This window comes from Phalacrocorax carbo, chromosome 16, assembly GCF_963921805.1.
Source record: "Phalacrocorax carbo chromosome 16, bPhaCar2.1, whole genome shotgun sequence".
In the NCBI taxonomy this organism is placed as follows: domain Eukaryota; kingdom Metazoa; phylum Chordata; class Aves; order Suliformes; family Phalacrocoracidae; genus Phalacrocorax; species Phalacrocorax carbo.
The window spans coordinates 14,348,869-14,374,325 of NC_087528.1; the positions used below are offsets into that span (position 1 = coordinate 14,348,869).

The following is a 25,457-nucleotide window of genomic DNA, read 5'->3' on the forward strand; positions in this document are numbered from 1 at the left end:
CTGAGCCTCATTTAAAGAAGAAAGAGAATTTACTAGCTGGAAAGCAATGACCTCTGAGACATGCCTTCCAGATTCTCCACCCACCTTTCCCTCTCTGTCAGAGCAGGGTCCTGCAACAAAGGAAAAATCGAAATAATCATGGCTTATTGTGTCACTGCCCTGAACACAGGAGGAAGCCAGAGCTCAACTGGAATCGTGCATCCTTAGAGGCTGGAGAATGCATGAGTGAGCAACTGGGCTGAGGTTGCAAATAAGTGTCCCTCGACCTCAGACAGCTTGAGCCTATGCTTTGCTCCTGTTTTAAGCAGAATGCAGTCTCACCTACAGAGTGCTTCCCTGCAGCCTAATAACTCGTTATTATTGATTTCCTATTTTAATTACTTTATTTTTCAGATATAACATTCTGTCTATGACCTTTTTTTTTAAAACTTGAGTAACTTGCTTTCATAGTTCTGGGCATTTGGTAAAATATTACTTAATGTTCATATTTTCCTTTTATAGTCTTGTCTTTCCCCCTCATTCTTTCTCCTGCCAAACACCTGATCTTTCACCGCACATCAAGTGCATGCATTTTGTTGAAATTTTGCTGCACCTAACAAATACCACGTGACATCTCTGCCTTCAGCTCCACCAGGACTGACCTTCAAGCCCTGTGGGTCTGTATGCAAAACCTCAACTGGGATTTCCCCCTAAGCTCCATCGCTCTGGCTGGAGAAGACTAATGTGTTGCTATCATGAACTTTTCAGGAGACGACCTGATGCGCTGTGTGGATCTTTACAACCAAGCCCAGTCCAAGTGGTTTGAGGAAATGGTGACCACCACTCTGGTACGTAACTGTGTGCAGCATCTTACATGTATAGCACTGCGAAATTGTAAAAGCGTGCGGCATGATTCGCTCACAGCTAGCTACTGTGCAAAGCAATGGGAAAAAATGGGTGATAAATCTCCCATTGTATTTCCCCTTCTCAGTTCTAAGAAAAACTCATATCATTAGGGGAAGGAAGAAATAATTGTGTCTTTGCAGAAGGCATTAAACCAGTTCAGAGCTGCTTAGGGGCCAGAACGCTGGAATTGTCCCCAGGAAGGGTGACATAATGCACAAGGAAGGCATGGAAAAACGTGGTAAATCACTGAATCCATTTATGCATTAATGAATTTTTGTATTTTATGATTTTACAATTTCTTCACGAGTGTCGCCAGCTCAGAAGAGGCACACTTTAATTGCCTATCGTTCTATTTCGCTGTAGATAACACAGCTCACAGTATTCACCCTAAGGGCGTATACCTTTGGGGTTAGTCACCAAGATGCCAGGCTAGAGCTTTGATGTGCTGTATTCCTTGAAATACCTGTACTTTGGCTTTTGGGCTCCTCCCTCATGTCATTCCTTAGAGCCCTTTTGGACAACAGCCACTTGCTTTCAGAAGTAGGAAATGTCTTTTGCATGTATTTTTCCCATTGGGCAAACACAAAACTGTAAACTCCTCCTTATAAGTAGCAGGGTAATAAATTGCTCGGTGTTTGGAAGTGTGTCAGTGCAATATTTAAACTGCAGTAAATAAATAAAGGCAGGTGGGTGAGTGGAAAACCACTAGGCAGATATCTTCCCAAAAACAGAACAAGAGAGAGAAAGTTGGCCGTTCCTATACATAAGGGATCTGATTCTCCTCTCACTTCACCGGTGGTTTCTCACTGATGCAAAATAACGCTGACCACCAGCGCCACTGTGTCCCCATACGGTCAGGTGTGTGTTAGCTGCGTATTTGCTCCCGGAGAACTAAGACTCATAAGCACTCTAGCAAGAGGGAAGTTGCAGCCTGCAGGCTGCGCAGCAGGTTTGTCAGTTGTGAAACTCAGGCTGAGAAGCATTTGGAGGTAAGTCTTGGTACACGAGTGTGTAAAATCTAAATTGAAAATCACTCTGCGTCTGATCAGCTCAGATACAGGTTAGTTCTTATGCACTACAAAGTCTAGAGAGTCAAGGTCTGCAGTTTTGTGTTTCCTCGCATACTTTCCTCCCTGAGGTTTCTGGTTGCAGATACAGGGCACCTCTGCGTGTGGTGCTCTGCTCTAGCACGCTGGGTTCCGCGTTCTAAGCAATAGCAGCTCAGTTGATTTCGGTCCTGTCCACACGGTAAGCTCCTCTGCTCTTCTTCCTCCTCAGGCAGATAGTCTGCCACCTGAGATTTTGGGGCTGTAATGAAGGATCTGTTTCCCAAAAGTCATTTAACAAATTGTAGATAGCACAGGGAAGGCAGCGTAGCAGCCTGTCTGCTCGCAGACACTCAGGTTGCATACCACCATGATGACCATGTGGACACCAGAAATGCCCTCTGAAGGCAGGATTTTTTAAGATTTGGCCCCACCGACGTCCCAGCGAATACAGAGCTTTCTAGTGAAACAACAAGGTCCATTACAGCATGTGTCTAACAGCAGACTTCCATAGCATGCTGCTTCCACTGCTGCCACTCTGATGGACAAGGAGGGACTAAATGCATATTTTGGAGTATAATATGGGAATCCAGGAAAAAAGGGAGGCAGAAAAAATCAGGAGGAAAGTTAGAAATCACCTGAGGTTCCAGCTAAAGCATTGCTGGGGTCTGCTTACTGCCAGCTGAATGAGGTGGAGCCTCATCCCAGCCCCTCATCTGGTAAACAGATATAAACTGCACTTAGAGGTGTCTGGTTAGACCAAGGGCAGCCAGGTCCTCTGAGCCATAAGCCTCAGCATGGTCTCCTGCTTCCACAAGGAATCAGTGCAACTTCTGGAGCTAGCAACAAAGCATGCAAAGCTTCTTGCAGGAAACAGATTCCCTCTTGCGTGTGGCATCCCTGAAGACGGTATCTCCTCTCTCTGCCTCGGTTGTGTCAGTTTTGGAAAGGTTTCAACCTTCTTTTCTGTTGCGAGGCTCAGGCCGAAGTGACTTCCATTGCTTGCTGTGTCTGATTCTCTGCAAATCAGAGGGATGTGCAACCAGAGCATTCAGCCCCAACAGCACTGGGGTAGTTTCGCACTGACTGGCAGCCTTTTCTGTGTCTTCCTTTCTCTGGGCCTTCAAGCTCAGCTTCCAAGAAAAATATGGACCTCTTTTTCTTTGTGTCCAGGAGCTTGAGAGACTAGAAGTTGAAAGGGTGGAGATGATTCGGCAACATCTTTGCCAGTACACACAGCTGCGGCACGAGACAGACATGTTCAACCAAAGTGTAAGTCTGCTTTTTGTTCAGTCCCGCTAGTGTTATTGCACTTCAGCTGAGCAGAACGGTCCCTGTCCTGACCTGACTGGCCTGTGTCAAAAGGAGATGTGAAAAGTGTATATGGTCAGCTTGTTACTTTGCAGCAATACTGTACTGCCACCCTACAGTCCTGCTCCTCGAAGCCTCTCTGATCCTGGTTACGTTTCACGCTGCTGGATCACAGCTTTTTGCTGGGGGAGACACAATGAGTTGAATTACATTTGGCCACCGTGAGCCATTATTAGCTCTCCCGGTGTGATGCTCTACTCCTTGAGGTCATCTCTTCTTGCAAGGAAGACGGTAAATAGTTTCACTGTTAGGAGAGGGAGTATATATTTTTTTCTTATTAAAAAACTGGCTAGTTTTCAAATACTAAAATACAGGGGATGCATGCTGACTCTAGTACATGGTTGTATTTGGTGTAAGGTCCAGATTGCTGGACAGGAGTCAGAGGCAACTGGCCAATGCCTGGCATAGGAAGCCTGTCTCTGCTTGATGTTAAAGGTCTGCCTCTTTCCTTCCCGCTGAGAGGCTTCACGTTCAGATCTGGCTGTTGTCCACCAAGTCTCGTGGACGCACAGTTCTCACTTGTCTGCAAACGCAACGTAGGCATGCCATAGCTGCCCCAGGCTTCGTAGCAATGACTGTCTTTGCTTGAAATGTGCCCTTGACATTTGGATTCTTGTTTTGTTCATTTTAGACAGTAGAGCTCGTGGATCAATTGCTTCGGAAAGTGGATCCTGCCAAAGACAGGGAACTGTGGGTAAAAGAACACAAAACTGGAGATATCCGACCTGTGGACATGGAAATATAAACTGATCTATAGTTGTATGTGATGAGCCCACTGAATTAACCAGGCTAATGTTTGTCTTGTAGGGGTCAGAAGAGCATAGGGAAAAGGTTGTTCCACTACCAGACACCTTGTAATTTATGCCTGTATGGGCTATATCTGTTATATTTAGTCATTAAAATGGTCCTAATTGTGCTAAGCCTTAAGCACCAGACATTCCAGGGTGAAGAAACCAGACGTGTGCTTCCCACAGGAGGTTCCCAATTGCACGCAGCTTCCAGAAGAAATCTGCTTTCTGGTACAGAGAGCGCTCTTGTTCTTCAGTGACTTTGTGCTGCATCCCTTGCATGACTGTCTTTATACAGTATGTTAGAACAACCATGCAGTGAGCCTCTGGCCAGCAAGTAGATAACAGTTCGAACATGATGCAAGAGGCAAGGAAGTCCCATCATGAATCCCAGGTCTGTCACTGACTGCTTTCATGGCCATAGGCAAGTCAATTAACTTTTCTGGCTCCCGGCATCCATGACACAGGCATATCTCGCAGCAAGGTTGTGCAAATGCATTTATTTCATATTACACAGTTTCCTACCATGACAGTGAAGTGACAGCCCTTCTCCCAGAATCTATGGGGAAGGCTCCTGTTCTTCCTGTTTTATGCTCCCTCTCAGGGATACATAAACCCATTGTCATAATGATCTATGTTCTAGGCCAATCAATAAGGTTGAAAGTGTTACCATCACCGTTATTTATCAGGAAAGACTTGGTCGTGCTATACCTACCTCATTAGCTGTCTGAGTGCCCTCAATGACAGAAAGAGGTTATATACCAAGGAATAAATGAGATATTCAAAACCTGTCCTGCTTATGCAAGATGTTTTATCACAGAATCTCCTTAAAGGCAGTCCTCTAACATCTTATTTGGGATCCAGGTTTAAATTGCCATTTGTTGGTTCCTTCAGGTGAATATCACAGCCTTTAGGTATCTTTAATTACCAAGCTGGTCCAGCTAAATTGTGGGTTTTATCGTTTCAGAGCCTGATTTTCAAAGGTGCCATGAATCTGCGATGCTGGATTGCATTAAATGTAGATGTAGGTGCCCAGCACTTCTGCACCATCAGATTCTTAACCTTAGGTTTTTCCTTTGTTACCCTTAGCGCAAACTACCAAAAATTTCATTGCTGCTCTTGGCACGTAGTGTTATGTAGTTCAGAGACTGGTGTTGAAAAGGTATTAATTTTATTCTCCTGTCATTATTTCTGATGGATTATTCAGTGTTGCTGTTAATATATTTTTCAGCATTTCATAGAAAGCCAAGATTCTTAACATTCTTGCTTTAGATCCAGCAGAAACCTTGATTCTCACCACTGTGGCCTTTACTCAGTGTTTACTGTGTTGTTGTCTACGATTTCCCAAACCATACTATGTCATTTGATCCACAGTTATGCTCCACTTTATCTCGCTGTTACCATCCTTTTTTTCCCCAGCACCGAGACTGCATCCTTCTTTTGTTCTTCCACTTTTCAAGGTTTTTGTTCACTAGCCTCAAAATGCTGTAATTAGACTATTGAGAATCAATATTCCCCTTTACAAACACAAACTGAGACACACAGAAGCCTTTCCTGAAACACATTTTTAATATTGATGCAGTGATTATTTTTCTGGTTTGTTATTTCAAACTGAATTCCGTTGCATTTTCCCATTGTTCCCTTTTTCTCAACCACCTCGTGACCAGGATAGATCCGTTCCTCTCTGGCGAATGCCTCTGCAACCCACTTCTCTGCTGCGTCGTTAACCTTTACGAACGTTTGCACGTTTGCAGGTGCAATGCCACAGCCACTGCATGCTCAGCATCGCCGCTCCTGGTGTGGCACCATCCGTACGGCACTTCCATTACTCACTTCTGAATTTGCAACCGCTGTTTTATTCTTGGTGTTGGAAGCATCCAGCACACTGTTATGTGAGCCTCTCCCAAGGTTCTGCGAAGGCCATTGCAATTCAAAGAAACACAGTTTGCCTAAGCATCACATAGACCTAGAGCTCAGTTAAAGTACTTACGCTTCCCTGGACTCCTCTTCTGCTGTGCAGGCGGGGAAGCTTCATCGTGATCTCTCCTCTTCAGTCTTCCTATTGATTCACCCTCTGTCCTATTTTTTGGCATACCAACGCATACTTTTCCGATCTCTACCATGCACTTTGGAGGACAGGCACTTTTTACTTTTTTTGTTTTTTTTAAACCACAGGTGCAGAGTGAGCTTTCAAAATTTCAGTGGCCAAAAATAACTGGCCAAAAATACTTAAGAGCTGCATCTCAGGTCAACCCCTGTATTCTAAGCTGTATTGTAAATTAAAATGACCAATCTTGACAACACCTCACCACATTCTAGTTTTGCTTGCAAAACCAAGCTAGTTGTGCACTTTATACAGTATTCTCCTTAATAAATATGTGAAATAATCTGTTATCAATTACACTTTATTTTTCCTCTTTCTTTAAAGAATTTTGTTATTTTATCTGTTTTGGACTGGAAAGACTGTCCATTAGCACAGGTTTCTCTGAGGACTGAAATGTATTTTGGTTCCTCTGCTAAGGTGTATTTAAGCTGCTCTCAATGCTCAGTTTATTTTCTGGGGTTTTTTTTACCCTTTTGTTTTATTTCCAGACAGTTTTCCTGCTTCTAGTTCTTGGTCCATTTGAACTGTTGTAGGAATGTGTGAGCTGCACAGAACAATAATTCCCTTGATGGAGTCTGTATCTCCTTTTCACTTTGATAATCCGAGGCTGTTAATCTTTACCAGGCCCAGCAAACCCACGCAGTGCTGCTCTGCAATGCGTGAGGTGCTTCCTCTGCGACAGCACTCCGGTAATTGGTGGAAGCGTTCGGGAGGTTTTGCTGTTGCTTATAGACAGTTTCCAGCTATTTCCTGCAAAAGATGGTGGTCCCTTGTGCTGTGACACTGTGGACGGTGGGATCGGTGTTACTGGGCTCATCCACTTCTCTGGCTGATGGGTCCTGGACAGTATGACACCTTACGAGTCAGGGAGTGGCGGAGCCCCTGTGCTTCTGCACAGACAGCATCTTCAGAGAGGACAGTGGCGTGTTTGAAGGGAAGCACGGGCGTCTGCCCTCATGTTCATTCCTAACAAGGTAACTTTGGGAGTTTTGGCATTTCTCTGTTCGTCTTCCATTGAGTTGCGAAAGTGCAGCCGAACCCAGTCTTTCCTCATGCAGTAGCTCATCCTGAACGCCTTTGGAGCAAGATCAAGCTTTGTGTTATGTTAAAATAGCTAGCATGTGGAAAGCATGAGGATGTTGCGGTGTAGCTGATTAATCGGAATAGCACACTAAGTCTCTTGTCTCCATAGGTTCTGAGCTTAAGGGTCATCTTGTTTCGTCTGGCAGGTGGGCTCAGACGCTTGATGCAAGTTTTTACTATTTTAGTCACTACAGGTATGAGTCTTTCTTTGTGAGTGACAAGGCTGTCTTACATCTTCATATGACTCTGGGTCGCAGAGCAGAAGGTGAGCTTTCGATTAGTACTGTTTGCTTTCACCTGAAGAGGTGCAGTTAGTGGGAGTTTTCCTCTCGTTCTTACCTGGTAACTGTGCTTGCCTGCATCTTTGCTGAAGCTGCCTGTGTTTCAGGAGTCCAGACACTCCTGCGGAGCTTGCTCGTGCTAAGCGATGCTGTCCCATACTTGTCTTGTGCTGTCAAGGCTCTGGTGCCCTGGCGATCTGTGCTTCAGCCAGAGCCTTTTGGCCCTTGTCTGAGCTCAAGGGCTTTGTGAATTCCTATGGCTTTAAATCTGTTGGGTGCCCCGACTCTGGTGCCAGAGCTGGTGAGGTGCTTCCCAGCTGTAACCACAGCTACTGCACAGAATGAGAGCATTTTATTTATCATCCATATCAGCCCACCTATGTTTTCAAAGCCATCTCCTGGCACAGTTTAGTCAAGAGAGAGTCCTTGTTGGAAGTCTTTCATCTTATTTCCTAACAGATCTCCTTCTGGATCCAGTGCCATTGGCTGATTCCTGTTGGAGTTCAGGAGCTGGAAGCGATGAGTTCCTTACCCCCTGGGCCAAGTGCGCTGCTTTCACATCACTGGCAAGACTCTAGTTGCTTTCACAGAGCAACATCCAAAAAGGCCTAATTCTCAGCTTTCCAATCTGCTCTAGATTCACTCACATCTGTAACTCACACTTGATTTATAGAATAGAATCATAGAATCACAGAACAGTTTGGGTTGGGAGGGACCTTCAGAGGCCATCTAGTCCAACCCCCTGCAGTGAGCAGGGACATCCCCAACTAGATCAGGTTGCTCATCTCTTCAATGTGTTGAACATCTTTTGGAAGGCTTTGGCTGTACCCTTATAGGAATGTTATTTCATTATTTGACACTGGTATCTCTAGAGATAGCTTTAATTTTTTTTTTTAATGTTAAAATATTGTAACAGCAGTGAAAGTCATATGGAAATCCCTGTTACGTTTCTAGAACACTTTTCCCCATCTGCAGCCCTGCCGGAGCTGCTGCAGGGTCGCTGTGCTCCCCCTTGTGTCGCACAGCTACAGTGAACGCTGAAATCATTCTTCCTTTCATGCCAACAGGCAGCATGCAAACTTGTGCTCTGGTTCTCTTTATTCTTTATGCATCTGTGCAGTTTCGTGGTGCAGAATTAGCTACTTTTTGTTTAACTGACAGCCCCATGCTGTAATGTCGGTGTGTGTAGCTGCCTTGTGACAGAGAACTGCAGTCAGATCGTCCCTATATTGGGGGTTTGGTTTTTTTTTTCTAACAGGAATTTTCTGTAAAGCAGTCACAGAAAAATTACACAGGCAGTAGCAGCTGTAATTTCTCAGACCTTCTCAGAATCTTTTAACTTGTCCCTGTTTTTGATGTCATTATTTAAATATTTGCTGCAAGTTAGACTCTGTATGTAGAAATATACACTGTTCTTTTCACCTGCTCTTTGGAAGCGCTTGGCTCTCAGATTTCTTGGAACACAAGGAGCGTGTAGGTGATAAGAGACTTTGAAAATCAGGCTAACCGATGGAAAGGCACAAGCCTCTTTCTTCCTTAGTCATTGAGTACATGTATAAGGTAAACGTTAAGAAATGAGAACTTCAGATACTTAATGTATAAGATGTAGCTGCTGCACGTGCAGTTCCCAGCAGCTCCACGAGTGACCCTGTGTCAGGCTGCCCACACACAGGGAGAAAAGGAGCACTGCTTACCCAGGTGGGTCCTTCACTACCAAGCACCTTAAGAAATCCAGACCAGCACCTTGAAGGTCCCCCTGGAATGAGTAGATGTGACTTCTTGGTGTGAACAATTGATTGTTTCCTTCTGAATTGAAAACATATTTTCTATTTTATAGCAGCTACTGTGCTCTTTTGCACTAGCCTGGCCTGCTGGGTCTGTTCTCAGAGATGGCAGTCAGAGTCTGGCGTCCTGGAGGCAGTCCTGGTCACCCTCACATTTCTGCTTTGCGAGACCTAGGTCTTCAAAAGACAGTATCAGAAAGGCAGTTTTCAAAATAACGAGCTTTCCCGATCACAGACCTGTCTGGAAAGTCTGTAGGCTTTTTGCTATCCAGCATGCTTTGGAACAGGAGAATGGGGTGCCAGAGGCTGCCGAAGCGTTGCTGCGGACAGTTCCTGCTGCCCGGGCATTCCTGCCGTGCTCACACTGGCCGGGAACGGCTGACGGGCGTCCGTCCGTGCGCCGCAGAGGTGCCTGACATTTTGCCAGCGGAGCTTGCTGGTCACATTGAACTTATCCAGGGCAATAGTCACAGACAGATTCAAATCAAAAACAGACACAGAGGGCAGGAAAACATTTAGCTGCCCTGGTAGCATTTGAGCTTCTCGACACAAGGCACTGGTCTCCCGCAGACCCTGATGGGTCCAGTAACAGGCTCATCACTCTCAAATTCTGTTTAGCACATGAAATGGGTGATGAAACGTTCCCTTTTATCTATTCCTTGATTCAGGGCTCTCCAGCTAGCATCTGGCTGTGCCAGGAGGCCCCTGTGTGGCAACCCCACACTGGTGACTCCAGCGTGGGTTTTGGTATTTGGCAACGCTGTGATGTCCTGTGCCCTTACACTGAACTGACTGTAAGTCAGGCGGAGATGTGTCAAGCCTGGCGTGCAGGTGTCCTTTGGGAGCTTGGAGCATGCAGTCCTTCTGTTGCATAATAGTGATGGAGTCATTCCCATCAGCAAATCCTTGTCTTTTCCTGAGGAGAGCTATTGTATAAATAATATTAATTACTTTGTCTCTACAGTAGATCTTATCTATATAAATGTGCATCTTTCAAGCCTTATTTTTTCTCTTCATTGTTACTGTAGCCAACCCTCTGTCACTGAGACACACCAGTTTTCAGAATCTTTTCTTTAATTTTGAATTTTCATATCACATCTCTGTTGCTTTAATGTGCTGACCAAACTTCAAGCTTTTCGGGGTTTGCTGAGAGTGGTAAGTGCATGCTTTTTGGAGGGGTTGTTTTGGGCTTTGTTTTGGATTTGTCTTATCAGCCACTGGGTTTGGAAGTGCAATGACTCTTTTTTGTGCTAGTCACAGATTATTTATTCTTCCTGGACATTTTTTCTGAAGGGACCAACACATAGCACATTTTGACTTAAATTTCTAATTCCATGTGTTCCTCCAGGCAGAAACCTTTTGTGCCTAATGATGCATCTGGTTATAAGAATTGTACATGGATAAAATCTTTCACAGACCAATAAAAAATAAGTCTTATGTGAACTGCATAATAATTACAGAACAAATATATAAATTTGAAACATTCAAATTTAATTCCCTCAACTTACATTAAGTTGAAGTATTTCGGGTGCGTCGTAAGAGACTAACTCAGTGGATATTCAGAACAAAAGCTTTTCAGCTCCTGTATTCATGTTCAGTGAGTGGACAAGACTATAATTTTGAATATATGCAGTCTTTCAGGGCTACTGATGTAACAAGTAACTGAGTAATGGCTTATATCACAACCCTACTAAAATTCTGCTAGTAGTTCCCCTTGAAGTGCCTCTTTAAATTGTATCTGCTAGAAGCATGTAAAATATACAGATTCACCCTACAAATTTCCAAACCTCAGGAGCAGCCAGTATGCACGGATCTGTGCAGGATTCACAGCCCTCCTTCCTTGCTCTGCACTGTGCACTCACCTAGGACATCCACACGCCCGGGAGACCTGCCTTTGTCTCACTGATCATTCACTGTCCAGCACAGTCATCCTAAATTCTCAGCGCTGAAAATGGAGTTGGAAATGTTAGACTTAAAAGCAACGGCATTGAAGGAGCATTGCTAACCTAATCTTCTGGTATGTCCTCCAGCGTAGGGGTCTCAGTAGAATAAGCAGGGAATTCTGCATAAAAACAGTTGAGTAAGTGGCATTTGGGGCCTCAGTAGGCCTTTACTGTGTAAAATAAAAAAAAAACTTGACTTTCTTCAAAGCAGTTGCTGAGAAGAAATTTTCGGTTACTGGAAATCTAAAGCTGAATAGTGATTTCAGGGATCTCACATCTGCATGACATGACAGTCTTAGTCATTTGGATTTGGGAATGCTTGACCTGAAATTCCTTGTTCCTTTGGAGTTCTTTGGTGTGATGGCTGAGATTTTCAGAACAGCCTAAGGAATTTGGATGTCCGTTTACCAGTCTTTTACTCCAGCAGGTCAAAAACGCTCTTTAAGGACAGCAACCTCTATCCATTATGAATAAAGCAAGTACTAGTATTGGACAAATATTTTCTCCTACTTAGACGGTTTCCATTCTTTTGGCAGCCCAAGGTAGTGCAAAAAATCCACTAAACAGTTCTGCATTCTAAACGTTCTAACAGCAGGGATTCAAAGGCGGGCCAGAGCACTAGTCATACACTAAAACAGAGTTTTCTATGGAAATGAAGTTGCTTATTTGGTCCTTTTTGTGTAACTTTTGCTAAATACTTCTGAATTTCTAGGAAAGTTGTCTTTTGCCAGTACTAATACTTATTTTTAAATATGTTTAACCAAAATTTTATAACTTTCCATAAATTTTGGCTGAATAGACCCCTTAAATAGTTTATATATCATGCAGCCTCTGTCTGGGTAACTAGTATATCATGGATCATTGTGCAAACTATAGGATGGCTTTTTTTCCATAAGGGTACATGAAGGAATCACTGAACTTAAGACGTTGAATGCAGGAAGGATTTAAGGGGCAGATCTTCAGCTCGGGTAAACTGGCAGAGTCAGGTGGAAGCTACTTTATGTCAGCTGTGGATCTTGTCCTTCAGTGTTGAAGGCATTTCCTATACATAATTTTTCTGTCTTACTGTAAAACAATTTCATATGGTTAAACTGTATTTTCCTATATTGTTCTGCAAGTTTATATGCACAACAGTGCTCATCTCATCTCCTGTAAAATAAACTGTACAGAGACACATTGAGCATGGAATTGTCTTTACCCGGTTGCTTTTTCTTCTACCAAAGCCACCCAGCTTTTGAATGCAATATCATCCCAGAACACTTGGGGTTCCATGTACTGCTTTGCTGAGACCGGCTTAACGCAGCCTGAATTTGCAATCACGTCACTCGGGTGTAATCAACTTGTACTCATCCTTTTCAGATCTTTGCATGATATTCAGATGAGTACAGTCACTCAAATTTCATTTTTATTAGGAAATCAATTTAAGAAGTGCCTGTAGTTAAGTGGTTTTGTTTCTTAGACAAGCAGGCAAGCTGACTGTGATCAGTCTGAAAGCAGCTGCTGTAAAATGGGCGTGCTTTAAATGATCTGTAAGTCTTCTACACCCAGTCAGTCCTTTACCTGCAAGTTCCATGTGCATCTTGAGGCTTAGTTTAAGAGAAAACACTGTTATAAAATGTTGTTGTTAATAAATTGTTCTACTTTGAATATTTGAGTTAACACGCATGCTGGCAGGTTTCTGACAAAGTCAAAATCAGCCTTGCCAAAACCCCGTCTAATCCAACAACTGTCTTCAGAAGTGACCAGCATGGGATGCTGCTGTAGAAGCAGAGCTCAGAGCAAGCGGGGCTTGCAGTTCTGCAGAACACAAGCCCACCTTCCCAGCAGCATGTGACCTGGGGGCCTTGGAGGTGACGGCATTATCCACACAGCTCATAAACCTCAGTGGAGCTTTCTTCTAAGCATTTGTCCGGTTTCGAACTCACGTCAAAACTGAGTTTCTGCAACCCCCTGCAGAGCAGCCTCGCGCAGCTCCGTGGCATGTTTGCGCACCGATGTGGTAAGTAGTTGCAGAGGTGTGCACACTCTTCTCAGAAAAGGAGAAAAAAGGTAAGACACTGAGAAAGTTCCAGGTGGAAGCATGGTTTTCAAAGCAGAGTCTTTGCACCTTGCCCAAAGTGGCCTAAATCTGTTAAAGAATCTCAGACTGCTATTTCAGGTGGTGGTGCACGGTATAGAGCAGCTGGGTGAGTGCTTAACAATTCTCAGCATACTGTGGTACGTTTAACTGCAGCTTACCAGCAAAAATAATTTTCAGTTGTAGAGAACTTTGATGCAACTTTGAAACTGAGATGGGGACTTACTGTACAAGCCATGACACTTCCTTGCTACGCTGGTGTAGCACCAGCACTCACAGTGAAAGGACCGGAGAGAGCGGCGGAAGCAGCCTCGCAGTCTGTGACATTTAGGTGTAAAGGGCAGGAGGTTTTACTCCATTTGGCACAGGAATGCCTGTGCTAGACTTCTGCAACTGAAAGAATTAAAGAATCGGCTTGGATTCCGCTGCACGATTAAGCCTGATTTCAGACCGCTTTTGGGACTAAGAAGTAGACATGCTTTGTGCCTCAAGCTGTTATCTACTACTTCAGAAGTTCCTGTTAATTATAAATAAAGTTATGTCAATACAGTCTGCATCTTCTGCTGTTTCCCTGATCAGCAATATGACCTCGAAATCTCCAGATAAATACAAGTTTTCTATATGGTGAACTGGACAGTATGTCAGGAAAAACCCAACTTCTACTGTATTGGAGTTACTAAGTGTAAGTTGAAATTGGAGGCTGTGTGCACTCCATTGGATTGGATCAGGCCCCCTTTTGCTCTGGGTGCTGTTCCCCACAGCACCCACGCTGCACTCGTGCTGGGTCCCCCTCACCTTCAGGGGTGGAATAACTCACTCTTGTTGAAGGCAGAATTTGGGAGCGATTCAGTGGTCAAAGCAATGGTAAAGCTCCCGTGCGAGGCAAGCGCTTGATTGTACACGGCACATGGGAGCTGCAGCCCTACCCTGACAAGCTCTGGTCCCGCCGTGCTGCATCGCTGCCCCTGCGTGCGCTGGGGCGGCTCCGGCGTCGGGGAGGAGGCGCAGCAGACTGCTGAGGAATGTTGCAAAGAAATACTAAATCCCCAAGAAGCAGAACAAACTTAAAATTCCTCCCCCTTGAGGAGGGGGTGGGACATGTTGGGGTGGATTTGCATGATTCGTTTGGGTGCAATTGTGAGCAGCGTTTTCAAGAGCTGGATTGCTGTGATGAATTACTGCTTTGCTTTTCAGTGCTGAACCTGTTGGAAGGGTCTGGCAGGGTGCAGCCCTGCCTGCTGTCGGCGGGGTGGGAGGTGGTGTGGATTCCTTGGCTGTTTGGAGAGGCTGGACTTTTCTGAAGGGTGCTGGTGACTGGTAACCCCGCTGAGAAACAGCCTTTCCGACTGTGCAGAGCTGGGAGAGGTGCAGCTCTGGAGACACTGTAGATGAGGTGCAGCTGTGGAGAGTGGTTCGGGCGTACACAAACCGCTGTCTTGCCTGTGTTGCTGCTCCTGGGTAGGACGTGTTTAGCCCCTTCCCAAGTCCCTTAATGCACAGATTCTGAACTGATGGCCTGACAACTCAAATTGAAGTGCTTTAACCGGCACGGGTTTTGTTTGTGACAGTCCTGAAGACTGCAGCGTGTGCAGACTGCTGTGTCAGACAGCAGCCGCCCAGGCTTGGCCAGACCCTCCCTTATTCTGGCCCTTGTGCAAAGGTACTGCTGCCACAGGGGCATCCCTCTGCAGCACTCACATCATATAGGCACATGAGTGATGGCTCAATGAGGGTTTTACACAGAGGATTTCAGGGCTTGGCATCTGCTGTGTTGGCTGCAGATACCAGCCTGCATTTGTCTTATGCCGTTGAAGGTAAGCATTAAGTTTTGATACTGTATTTTGATTATTGATTTTGGACTGTCATGTAACTTGTGAAAAATTTCAGGCATGCCTGTTTTATCGGCCTGCTCTACGTAACAGAAACCACCACCTGATGGTGCTTATATAGCTCTGGCCGCTGGAGAGTGGCTTTCGTTGCAGTGCCCAGTAATTATTTCCATCTTGGAAGGAAGCGGCCTCCAGTCCTTCACGATGTGTACCTCTTTCTTAATACATGTCTGATAAAAATCCAGTAGTCAATAGGTTAGTAAAGCTTAACAGGGTCCAAGGAACATCAGTCTTGAGTTTGGCAAATGACCACCTCTTCCCATGCTCACAGTCCAGGGTTTTGCATGGAGACTTATGTCCAAGAAGCTAAAGGCTCATTTTAAGTTGCCACTCCTGACTCGTCTGAAGTCCAGGGGTGTGAAGCCTTTCTCTCAACAGCCTTCCACACCTTTTCACAGCCTGTATTAGTTTTCAAGTCTGCCTGCCTGTACTTATCTTTTTTTCCTTTTGTACCCTGCAGCTGTGGGCCCTCCTCCCTCACCTGAAGTTGAAACAAGTCAGGAAGGTTCTTTTCTTCACAAATCCCTCCTGCTAGAAGCAGTTAAGTTTAAAAAAAAAAAAAAAAAGAGCAAAAGATGGTCATTCCTCTCAGGCTGCACAGTCAAGCTGGAAATTCATATGCTGAGGTTGTCAAAAGTTTGTGTAATTCTAAAGCAGGCTTAGGCTGTTGGGAGAAAGATTCTACTCCAAGCACTGCTGGAGCCAGAGATTGAGCCTCCGGTGGCAGGAGGTCGTGCCGCTGTACGGACTGAGGGAGTCTGAGGGAAGGAGCGCCAGGCGCGTGCCTGTCCATGCATCCCTGGCTGCGTGGACACCACTGGAGACAGACCACAAAGCAGCAAAAAATGTGAGTTTCAGGAATGTGTCAAAGGTCCTCATAGGCTCAGATTTGCTCGGGTTTTGTGGTTAAAACAAGACATGCCCCAGCAAGACCCTGCACTCTTCTGCTTCTGCCCTGTGGGTGAACTCAGCAGCCTTGCTATGAGGAATGCATTTTTATACCTGATCTGTGCTGATTTGGTTTACACTGAAGAACTGAAGTGTTCCAGTTGAAAGGCTCCAGCTCGGTTCTGGTTACAGACACGATACACACCAGGTGCTTGGCAAAGCCTTAGTTTAAAGACCAGTCACTGAGACAGAGCACCAAGCAATCTAATCAGTAGCGTGATTAAATCTATTTATCACAATAAAAATATCTGCTAAAAAATAGCACGGAAAATGAAGCAACAGGTTCTGAACACAAGATAAATTGGTTCTAGGTGTTTATTTTTAAAATATAGGAGATGATGTTATGTCAGACATAGCTTTTTCATGTCTTTTTCTTTTTAAGCAACTTGCTGCCTGAGGAGAAACCCTAGGATTATTTGCCCGTGCCCTTTCGCCCTCCTGCAGTTCAAAGCCGTTTCTGCATCTTGCAATGCAGCTTTTGGAGTGCGCGTTTCAATCTTTTACACCAGATGTCAGTGTGCCTCCCTTTTTGCCTTAGAGGGCTTCAGCCTAGCATGTCCTTAGAGAACTGCAACTGTGTCAGCTGAAAATTGCAAGGTATGTTACCAGGACTGGTGATGGACCAGGCACAGACCCAACAGTATAGAAATCCATCGTCTCAGCCGCAAATTTGAAAGCTGCCTGCTTATTAAAGTGTGGCTTTATGGCTGTAATTTACTCATTCTTGCTCATTGTCAGTCTACAGTGCCTCAGTGTATCCCAATCTGGAACAGTACAAGGAAAGAGAAGGTGACAGTCCACATCCTGTGAAGTGCCATGTGACATATTTCTAACTGCATCATGTTCTCTGTATATGACCTTGACGTATGGTCGGCAGAGGACAACGCCACACCTCTAGCCACATCGCATACCTTGCTTGAAACATTACCGCTTACCCTAATCTGAAATCTTTGATGGGATTTCAGGGAAAAGCCTTGCACATAAAGCATTCTTCTAGGGCAGAGCAGTGGTGGTGCAGCACAAGATGACTTGCTCGAGGAGTAGGGCATAACCTGCACCTGGAAAGAAGTGATGCTGAACCTTTATACCACAGGAAGCTACAATCTTGGAAGCACCAAAGCGCCCAGCATCTCCACCTGCCAGGTGGGTGACAAGGTGCCAAGTTTGGAAGGGGACCACATAATCCTCTGCTGAACAGTTCTCTTCTCTGACATCACCATAGTGGAGTTGCTTCTTGCATCTTCTAATATTTCACATATAGCCATCACAAATAGTCATGTTTCCTGATGAAAACGTGCTGAGCAATGGTGTCAGGAAGCAGCAAGAGGCAGGGTTGCTCCGTGATGGTGGAACAAACCAGGAGCTAAGTGACCACAGCACAGGCAGAGCCCTCACTGACCAGAGGCACAGGTCTGAAAGGTGTGGAAAAAGCAGGGTGCTGGTAGTGGGGTTCATCAATATCCTAAGAGAAGGTGAGGTGATGAACCAGGTTCATCCATGGAATTTTGTCAGGAGCAATAGGAGATGAGGCTACAACAAAGGGCTGAGGTTTATTCAAGAGGCAAAGCTGGAGACAGCTGGACTTACAGCATATCTTAGACACCTACAACATAGCTCAGGCCTGAATTAAATGGTGCTCCTGGAACCATAGACAGAGGGTGTGGGTGGAAGGCCTAGGTCAGGCTGGTGAGGGCAGTTCTATTGGAGCACTTAGGGGCCTGACAGACCTGTTGGACCTGTCTGCATCTGTGTTGGCCACTGCACAAGCACAAGAAGAGACAATTCTGCTTTGCAGGGCTTAGGGTGGACAGAGAAGCAGGTTGCAGAAGGTCAGAGATGCTCATGGTGATTTGCACTGCTCATGGAAGGACTCACACGAGACCATTAAATAGGAGTAGTCATAACTACTGCCATGAGTCAAATGAAGAAGTTAAACTTGTTCTACAAGCCCAATGGGCTGAAAGTGTTTTTGAACCCTCATGGATCATTGTAACATACGTCCTTCATGAGGCCCTTAAGAGCAAAGCTACGTGCAAAGTTGAAGCAATTGGTTTAACTTAGCCCTTGTAATCTTTCCTGGTTTGCTACACAGATGCCACGTACCATTTCTCTCATGTGGTTTCATTAGATACAATGGCAATTTCTGAACTGATGACCAAGACAAAATGGCCCAAGGAATGCTGTTTGCACACCTTACACTGAACTAACCTTACGCACAAGTGGAGTTTTGGCAGTCAGGATCTTCTGTTTTCACTCAAACCACAGAAATACTAATGTCATATTTCTTACTCAAAGAATCTTGCTTGTATAAATTACTGTCTCAGTCCTTATACAAATGAAAAAAAAAATTGCAAACATGCACTAGTGAAGTATTTATTGTAGGGACAAACAGTCCAGCCTCACTGGTTCATGCTGTGTGCTCTGTTTGCACTGGTTTTTTTTTCAAAAGTCCCTGAAAGTAGAAGATGAGAACATCTAGCTCTGATTTTATTTTGACTTCCTGTTTTATAAAGTAGAAAACCAAATACTCAGTCCCCTGGAGCTACAGAGTAAGTTATAGTCTTTTTATTTACAGAACTGTGATTATTTTTGTAGACCTAGCAAATGCTTTAAGAGTATCATTTGCCTCTGCTTGTTTGCTCAAAAAGACTAGGACTCTCTTTTTGTATCAGCTGCTTAAATGTCTGACCTCGACATGGTGACAGTCGTGGCTCTCTGCTCACAGGTCCGGCCTTTAGGAGCTCTTCTCACTGCCCTTCCACAAGAAAGTACATTCTTCATCACATGGAGCTCCAGCCTCTTTCTTTTACTTTAAAACATTATGATGGTAACCAATACCAGAACCTCATCTCCTGCTCACCCTCAGACGTCTGGATTTTACCTGGGCCTCATTTTTGCTCTGTGCTGGTTTTCCCTTCTGTCTAGAAGCTCCTGACTGCCTATTTCTTAATTACAACTGGTCCTGGTCTCTTGCAGCTCTTTGCTCTCTTTGCTTACTCCCTTACATTTAGTCTTGCTCATATATTGTATTTCTATTTTAATCTGTCAGGTTTCACAGGTTCCTCTTCCCCCTTAAATCCCTCTTTCTAATATTTCTCCTGCTCAGACTGTTTCAATTCTGCATTTTACTGGTTGCTCATTCCCTGCCTCTTTCCACTGTTGGTCTGTCATTAGGCAACCTCTTGCATAATTCACCATCATATTAATACCAAGAAGTGTTGAAAACGTAGCTGCCCCTTCTAGCCCCATGTTCCTACTCCAGCATTGTCCTTGAACACCTCTCATTCCTCATCCCATTCACTCAAGACCTTCATCATCCTGTATTTGTACAGCTCAACAGGTGGCTTTGTGGTTTGCAGGGGCAGAGGACACTGCTTACCATACGCAGCTGATTGTCCCAGAAGGATATGACCTAGATATGGCCTAGACAAGTGGTCTGTTGCAGTGGGTGGGGAACTGTCTGACAGGCCGCACCCAAAGGGGGGTGGTAAATAGCTCCTTTTCCAAGTGACAACCTGTCACTGGTGGAGTTCCCCAGGGATCGATATTGGGCCCAGTGTTATTCAATATCTTTATAAGTGATCTGGATAACGGCATCAAGTATAGCCTGGTGGAGTTTGCTGATGACACCAAGTTGAGTGGGGAAGTAGACACTCCAGAAGGGAGAGCTGCTCTGTAGGAAGATCTGGATAGGCTGGAAGAGGGCTCATCAAGAACCTTACGAAGTTCAGCAAGGAGAATTGTAAGGTCACGCACCTGGGAAAACATAACCCAGGAGTGCAGTACAGATTGGGATCCACCTGGCTGGAGAGCAGCTCTGTGGAAAGGGACCTGGGGGTCCTGGTGGGGGGAAGCTCAACATGAGCAAACAGTGTCTGCTGCGGCCAAGAAGGCCAACAGGATGCTGGGTTGCATCAAAAAGGGCATCGCCAGCAGAGAGAAAGAAGTCATTATCCCGCTCTGCTCAGCGCTGGTCAGGCCACACCTGGAGTCCTGTGTGCAGTTCTGGTCCCCTCTGTACAAAAAGGATGTGGACAGGCTGGAAGGGGTCCAGAGAGGGGCCACCAGGATGATCACAGGACTGGGAAGCTGCCATACGAGGATAGGCTGGGAGAGCTGGGTTTGTTCAGCCTTGAGAAAAGGAGGCTCAGGGGGGATCTCATCCCCATGTACCAGTACTTAAGGGGTAGCTACAAAGAAGATGGAGACTCCGTTTTCACATGGAGCCCCATGGACAGGACAAGGGGGAACTGATACAGGTTGCTCTTGGGGAGATTCTGATTGGACACCAGTGAGAAATTTTTCACACTGAGGACAGTCAACCATTAGAATAATCTCCCCAGGGAAGGGGTTGGCTCGGCCATGTTGGACACCTTCAAGAGTCGTCTGGACAGGGCGCTGGGCCATCTTGTCTAGATTGTGCTCTTCCCAGAAAGGTTGGACTAGATGATCCCTGAGGTCCCTTCCAACCTGTCATCCTGTGATTCTGTGTGATTCTGTGATAATCAAGAGATGCTGTTTCAGGTTGGAAGGGTCCCTGTTCTGCAAAGGGTGACAAGAAGGGGCCTCCCACAGGTTACAAAACCTGCCTCAATACTAAGTAGTCAATCTGCTGTAGCACATCCTAAGGCCCTTGGCGTTCAGGTCTCTCCAGACTGGGGTCTCTGGGTCTTTTCAAACCCAAGATCATGGTCTTGGCTGGAGGACACCAGGATTCCCATCCAACTCAGACACCAGCGCTTCTTTGTGCTTAAAAAGTGCATGGTGAGTTGAGATGACTGATGTATGACCAGGTGTCACCATAGAATCATAGAATCATTTAGGTTGGAAAAGATATCTAAGATCATCAAGTCCAATCGTAAACCCAACACTACCAAGTCCACCACTAAAGAATGTCCCTAAGCTCCATGTCTACCCATCTTTTGCACACCTCCAGAGATGGTGACTCAACCACTTCCCTAGGCAGCCTGTTCCAGTGCTGGATAACCCTTTTGGTGAAGAAATTTTTCCTAATATACAATCTAAACTCCCCTGACACAATTTAAGGCTGTTTCCTCTCATTCTATCACTTGCTACTTGGGAAAAGATACCAACGCCCACCTAGTTTCAGGTGGTTTTAGACCATAATGAGGTCTCCCTTCAGCCTCCTATTCAGCTCCCTCGGCCGATCCGCATCAGACACGTTCTGCAGCCCCTTCCACAGCTTCATTGCTCTTCTCTGGACACGCCTCAGCACCTCAATGTCCTTCTTGTCCTGAGGGCCCCAAAACTGAGTACAGTATTTGAGGTACAGCCTCACCAGTAAGGGGTACAGTACAGCAGTACAATCACTTCCCTAGTCCTGCTGGCCACACAGGCCAGGATGCTGTTGGCCTTCCGGCTACCTGGGCACACTGCTGGCTCATATTCAGCCAGCTGTCAACCAGCACCCCCACGTGCTTCTCTGCCAGGCAGCTTTTTACCTGCTCGTCCCCAAGCCTGGAGCATTGCATGGGGTTGTTGTACCCAAGGGCAGGACCCAGCACTTGGCCTTGTTAAACCTCACACAACGGGCCTCAGCTCATCAATCCAGCCTGTCCAGGTCCCTCTGCAGAGCCTTCCTGCCCTTGAACAGGTTGACACTCCCCCCCAACTTGGTGTCATCCCTTTCTTCAGATCACTGATAAAGATATTGAACAAGACTGGCCCCAACACTGAGCCTCGGAGAACCCTGCTTGTGACCGGCCGCCAACTGGATTTAGCTGCGATCACCACAACTCTCTGGGCTCTCTGGGCTCGGCCATCCAGCCAGTTTTTTTACCCAGCAGAGACTATACCCATCCAAGCCATGAGCCGCCAGCTTCTCCAGGAGAATGTTGTAAGAAACAGTGTCAAAGGCTTTGCTAAAGTCCAGGTAAACAACAAACACAGCTTTTCCCTCACCCACTAGGCGGGTCACCTCGTCATTGAAGGAGATCAGGTTGGTCAAGCAGGCTCTGCCTTTCATAGACCCATGCTGACTGGGCCTGATCACCTGCCTGTCCTGTATGTGCTGTATGACGGCACTCAAGATGATCTGCTCCATAACCTTCCCTGGCCTCGAGGTCAGGCTGACAGGCCTGTAGTTCCCTGGATCCTTCTTCTGGCCCTTCTTGTAGATGAGTGTCACTTTTGCGAACTTCCAGTCAGTTGGGACCTCCCTGGTTAGGCAGGACTAGAGTGGCTTGGTGAGCATTTCTGCCAGCTCCCTTAGTACCCTCAGGTGGATCCCATCCTTGATAAGCTGCTCTCCAGACTCACCAGGAGTCCACACACAGGTTCATGCACTGCTTCCAGGCATTGACCTAGGTGTCCTGGAGCCAGCCAACAGAATTCTGGCACTAGGGACAGGCATATGCCTGAGCAGTTCTCAACTCACAGCATGGCATAGGAGGTGCCTTCACCTGACTGGGCTTCAAAGCACAGCTTGCCCTCAGGCTGTAGAGAGGGGGAGGTGGGAAGCAACATCTCTGATTGCCAGTTTCAAAGCAACTACAATGCAACTTAATGTGTTGACTAAGGAGAGAATTAAGGCAGTTAGTCTTTGTGATTATTTTTCTGTTCTGGAATTTTGAGTTCAATGATACACAAATATCTGAAAAAGGGAAGGGAATTATTTATGCTGCACAACTCCTCAGTGCTCCTTCCCATCCTATAGATCTATTCTAGGGATCAGAGCTAAGGGCCCTGCTTTGCAGTGCTCAGAGCATGCAGCTGCCAACAGATCTGCAGAGACACCTCTTGGATTTTGTCTGTCATCCCCCCAAATCCTCAGCTCTTAAGGCTTTATGTGCATTATTTATTCCTTATAAAGTACAAATAAAAAGACTTGTGCTATGCCTTTCCTGCTGCCTTTACCGCTCCCCATAGCTGTAACCCTGAGCCGTTACCAACCCACCTCCCCTTTACTGCCTTTAAGGATGCTACTGAAAGAATTCTTATACAAATGCATCAACCTACCTAAAGCAGGGGATTGTTTTGGAAATAACAAGATTTAAAGCAAAAAAAAAAATTTTTTAAATCAAAGTATTATATTTTAGCCTGTGTCTGGACTTCTTGTCTGAACTTTTGACATGTTTGGATTTAAGTAATAAATAATAACGATGACCTCATTACTCCCTTGCTTTCAACAAGCAGTTGTTATTGATACCTTGGTTTTAAAAAGGGGAAACTGAAGTGCACGGAGCTGACATGACTTTTCCAAAGCCACCTGGCAAGGTAGGAGTAATCCTGTGTAAAACTTAACTGTCCTGAGTCCCAGTCCTCTGTTCATTGTGTCCATGAGATTCAAGTGTGAGTGTGGCAGCTTTAGGTGGAAAATACCATTTGCCTCCTCTCACCCTAAACTCTGGCTGCCTGCTGCAGATGGTGTGGTGAGAGTAAGGAGGCCGGAAATAGCTGAGGAATTGGCCCTAGTGCAATTTGTTGTTGTTGCTTTCTTCAGTTCTTCTAGGTTGTGTCTAGCACCCTCTTTGCTAAACCTCACTGTCCGCCTGAAGAGAGGACTCTGCAGTAGGGCAGTCTGCAATCCCAAAGCATTACACAGAGCCAGATCTAATCACAAGCCCTTACACTAAAAGGAGGAGATGAAGCCAGGAGCACCTGGTCGGCCTTGTCATCTCTGTTGATGTGACCCATGTGGTGTCTGTGGTTAGGGGTACACATCATGTGGAGTCGGCTCTCCACATTCAGGCAGGTCCAAACTCCCTGCAAATCATGCCATTTTCTGGCAATCGTATGGTTCTCCAGGCAGGGAAACTGGGTCAGGAAACGACCTATGTGGAACATGGTAAAATCAAACAGGATTTTGGCATGCTGGGTAGACAGGACTCTCAGTCCCAGAGGGACTTGGACACACGGGTGGAAGAAGGCAGCCTCTGGGAGAGTGTGAACAGCCCAAGATGGCTGCTCAGCTGTATCTGGAGAGGTGTTACTGGGCTTAAAATCAGAGCTGACTCCAGAGAAGGCAAAGAAACAAGCTGAACAACAAACAGGGAGACCAGTAAGAATTTGGCTGTGATGGGGGAAAGTAATCATTACAATGTGATGACCATGATACACAAGGAAGCATAGACTTCAAGCCTTTGAGGCCTGGTTATGTGACAGCTCCAATTTCATTTCCTGGAGCTAATGCCACAGTTTAGAAGCAGCTGCTTCTCACTTTAGTTCTGTGTGGATCCAGGGATGACTGCAAAGGTATCTAAATACATCATGACATTTAGCACAACAGATGCTTTCTGAGATTTGTAACATCAGATTGAAAAGAAATAATAAAAAATACCAGAATTGTGGTTTCTATGAAAGCTGAAAAGATGATGTCAGTAAAATATACTTGATTAAATAAAAAAAGTACTAATGTCAGGAAGCATTTTAAAGATCACAGAGTTCCTCTTACTGGCAGCAGACACTGATGGCGGCTCACAGCTTGGATGCGTGTAGTCTCTGCTGGGTAAAGAGACTGGCTGGATGACCGAGCCCAGAGAGCCCAGAGAGTTGTGGTGATCGCAGCTAAATCCAGTTGGCGGCTGGTCACAAGCAGGGTTCTCTGGGGCTCAGTGTTGGGGCCAGTCTTGTTCAATATCTTTATTAATGCTCTGGATGAGGGGATCGAGTGTAGTCTCAGTAAGTTTGCAGATGACACCAAGTTGGGCGCGAGTGTCGATCTGCTCGAGGGCAGGAAGGCTCTGCAGAGGGACCTGGAGAGGCTGGATCGATGGGCCGAGGCCAGTTGTGTGAGGTTTAACAAGGCCCAGGGCCGGGTCCTGCCCTTGGGTCACACCAACCCCAGGCAGCGCCCCAGGCCTGGGGCAGAGGGGCTGGGAAGTGCCCGGCGGAGAAGGCCCTGGGGGTGCTGGCTGACAGCCGGCTGGGCATGAGCCAGCAGTGCCCGGGTGGCCAAGGAGGCCACCAGCCCCCGGCTTGTGTCAGCACTGGTGTGGCCAGCAGGGGCCGGGCAGGGATGGGGCCCCTGTGCTCGGCCCTGGGGAGGCCCCACCTCGAATGCTGGGCTCAGGTTTGGGCCCCTCGGGACAAGAAGGCCCTTGAGGGGCTGGAGCGTGTCCAGAGAAGGGCAGCGGGGCTGGGGCAGGGTCTGGAGCACAAGTGTGCTGGGGGGCGGCTGGGGGGGCTGGGGGGGTTTAGCCTGGAGAAGAGGAGGATGAGGGGATACCTTATCGCGGTCTACAACTACTGGAAAGTAGGCTTTGGTGAGGTGGGTGTTGGTCTCTTCTCCCAAGTAAC

General features: G+C 46.1%; 1 protein-coding gene across 2 annotated transcripts in view; it reads left to right on the top strand.

Moving 5' to 3' along the window:
• Positions 1–13,911, top strand: part of GAS7 (growth arrest specific 7) — a 110,337-nt gene extending 96,426 nt beyond the window's left edge. For both annotated transcript variants that reach the window (XM_064467498.1, XM_064467499.1), the window contains exons 12-14: positions 748–827; positions 3,105–3,203; positions 3,934–13,911. In XM_064467498.1, coding sequence (XP_064323568.1) covers positions 748–827; positions 3,105–3,203; positions 3,934–4,047 — 293 coding nt within the window. In that variant the 3' untranslated portion in view covers positions 4,048–13,911. The remainder of the gene's footprint in view (positions 1–747; positions 828–3,104; positions 3,204–3,933) is intronic.
• The last annotated feature ends 11,546 nt before the right edge of the window (positions 13,912–25,457 follow it).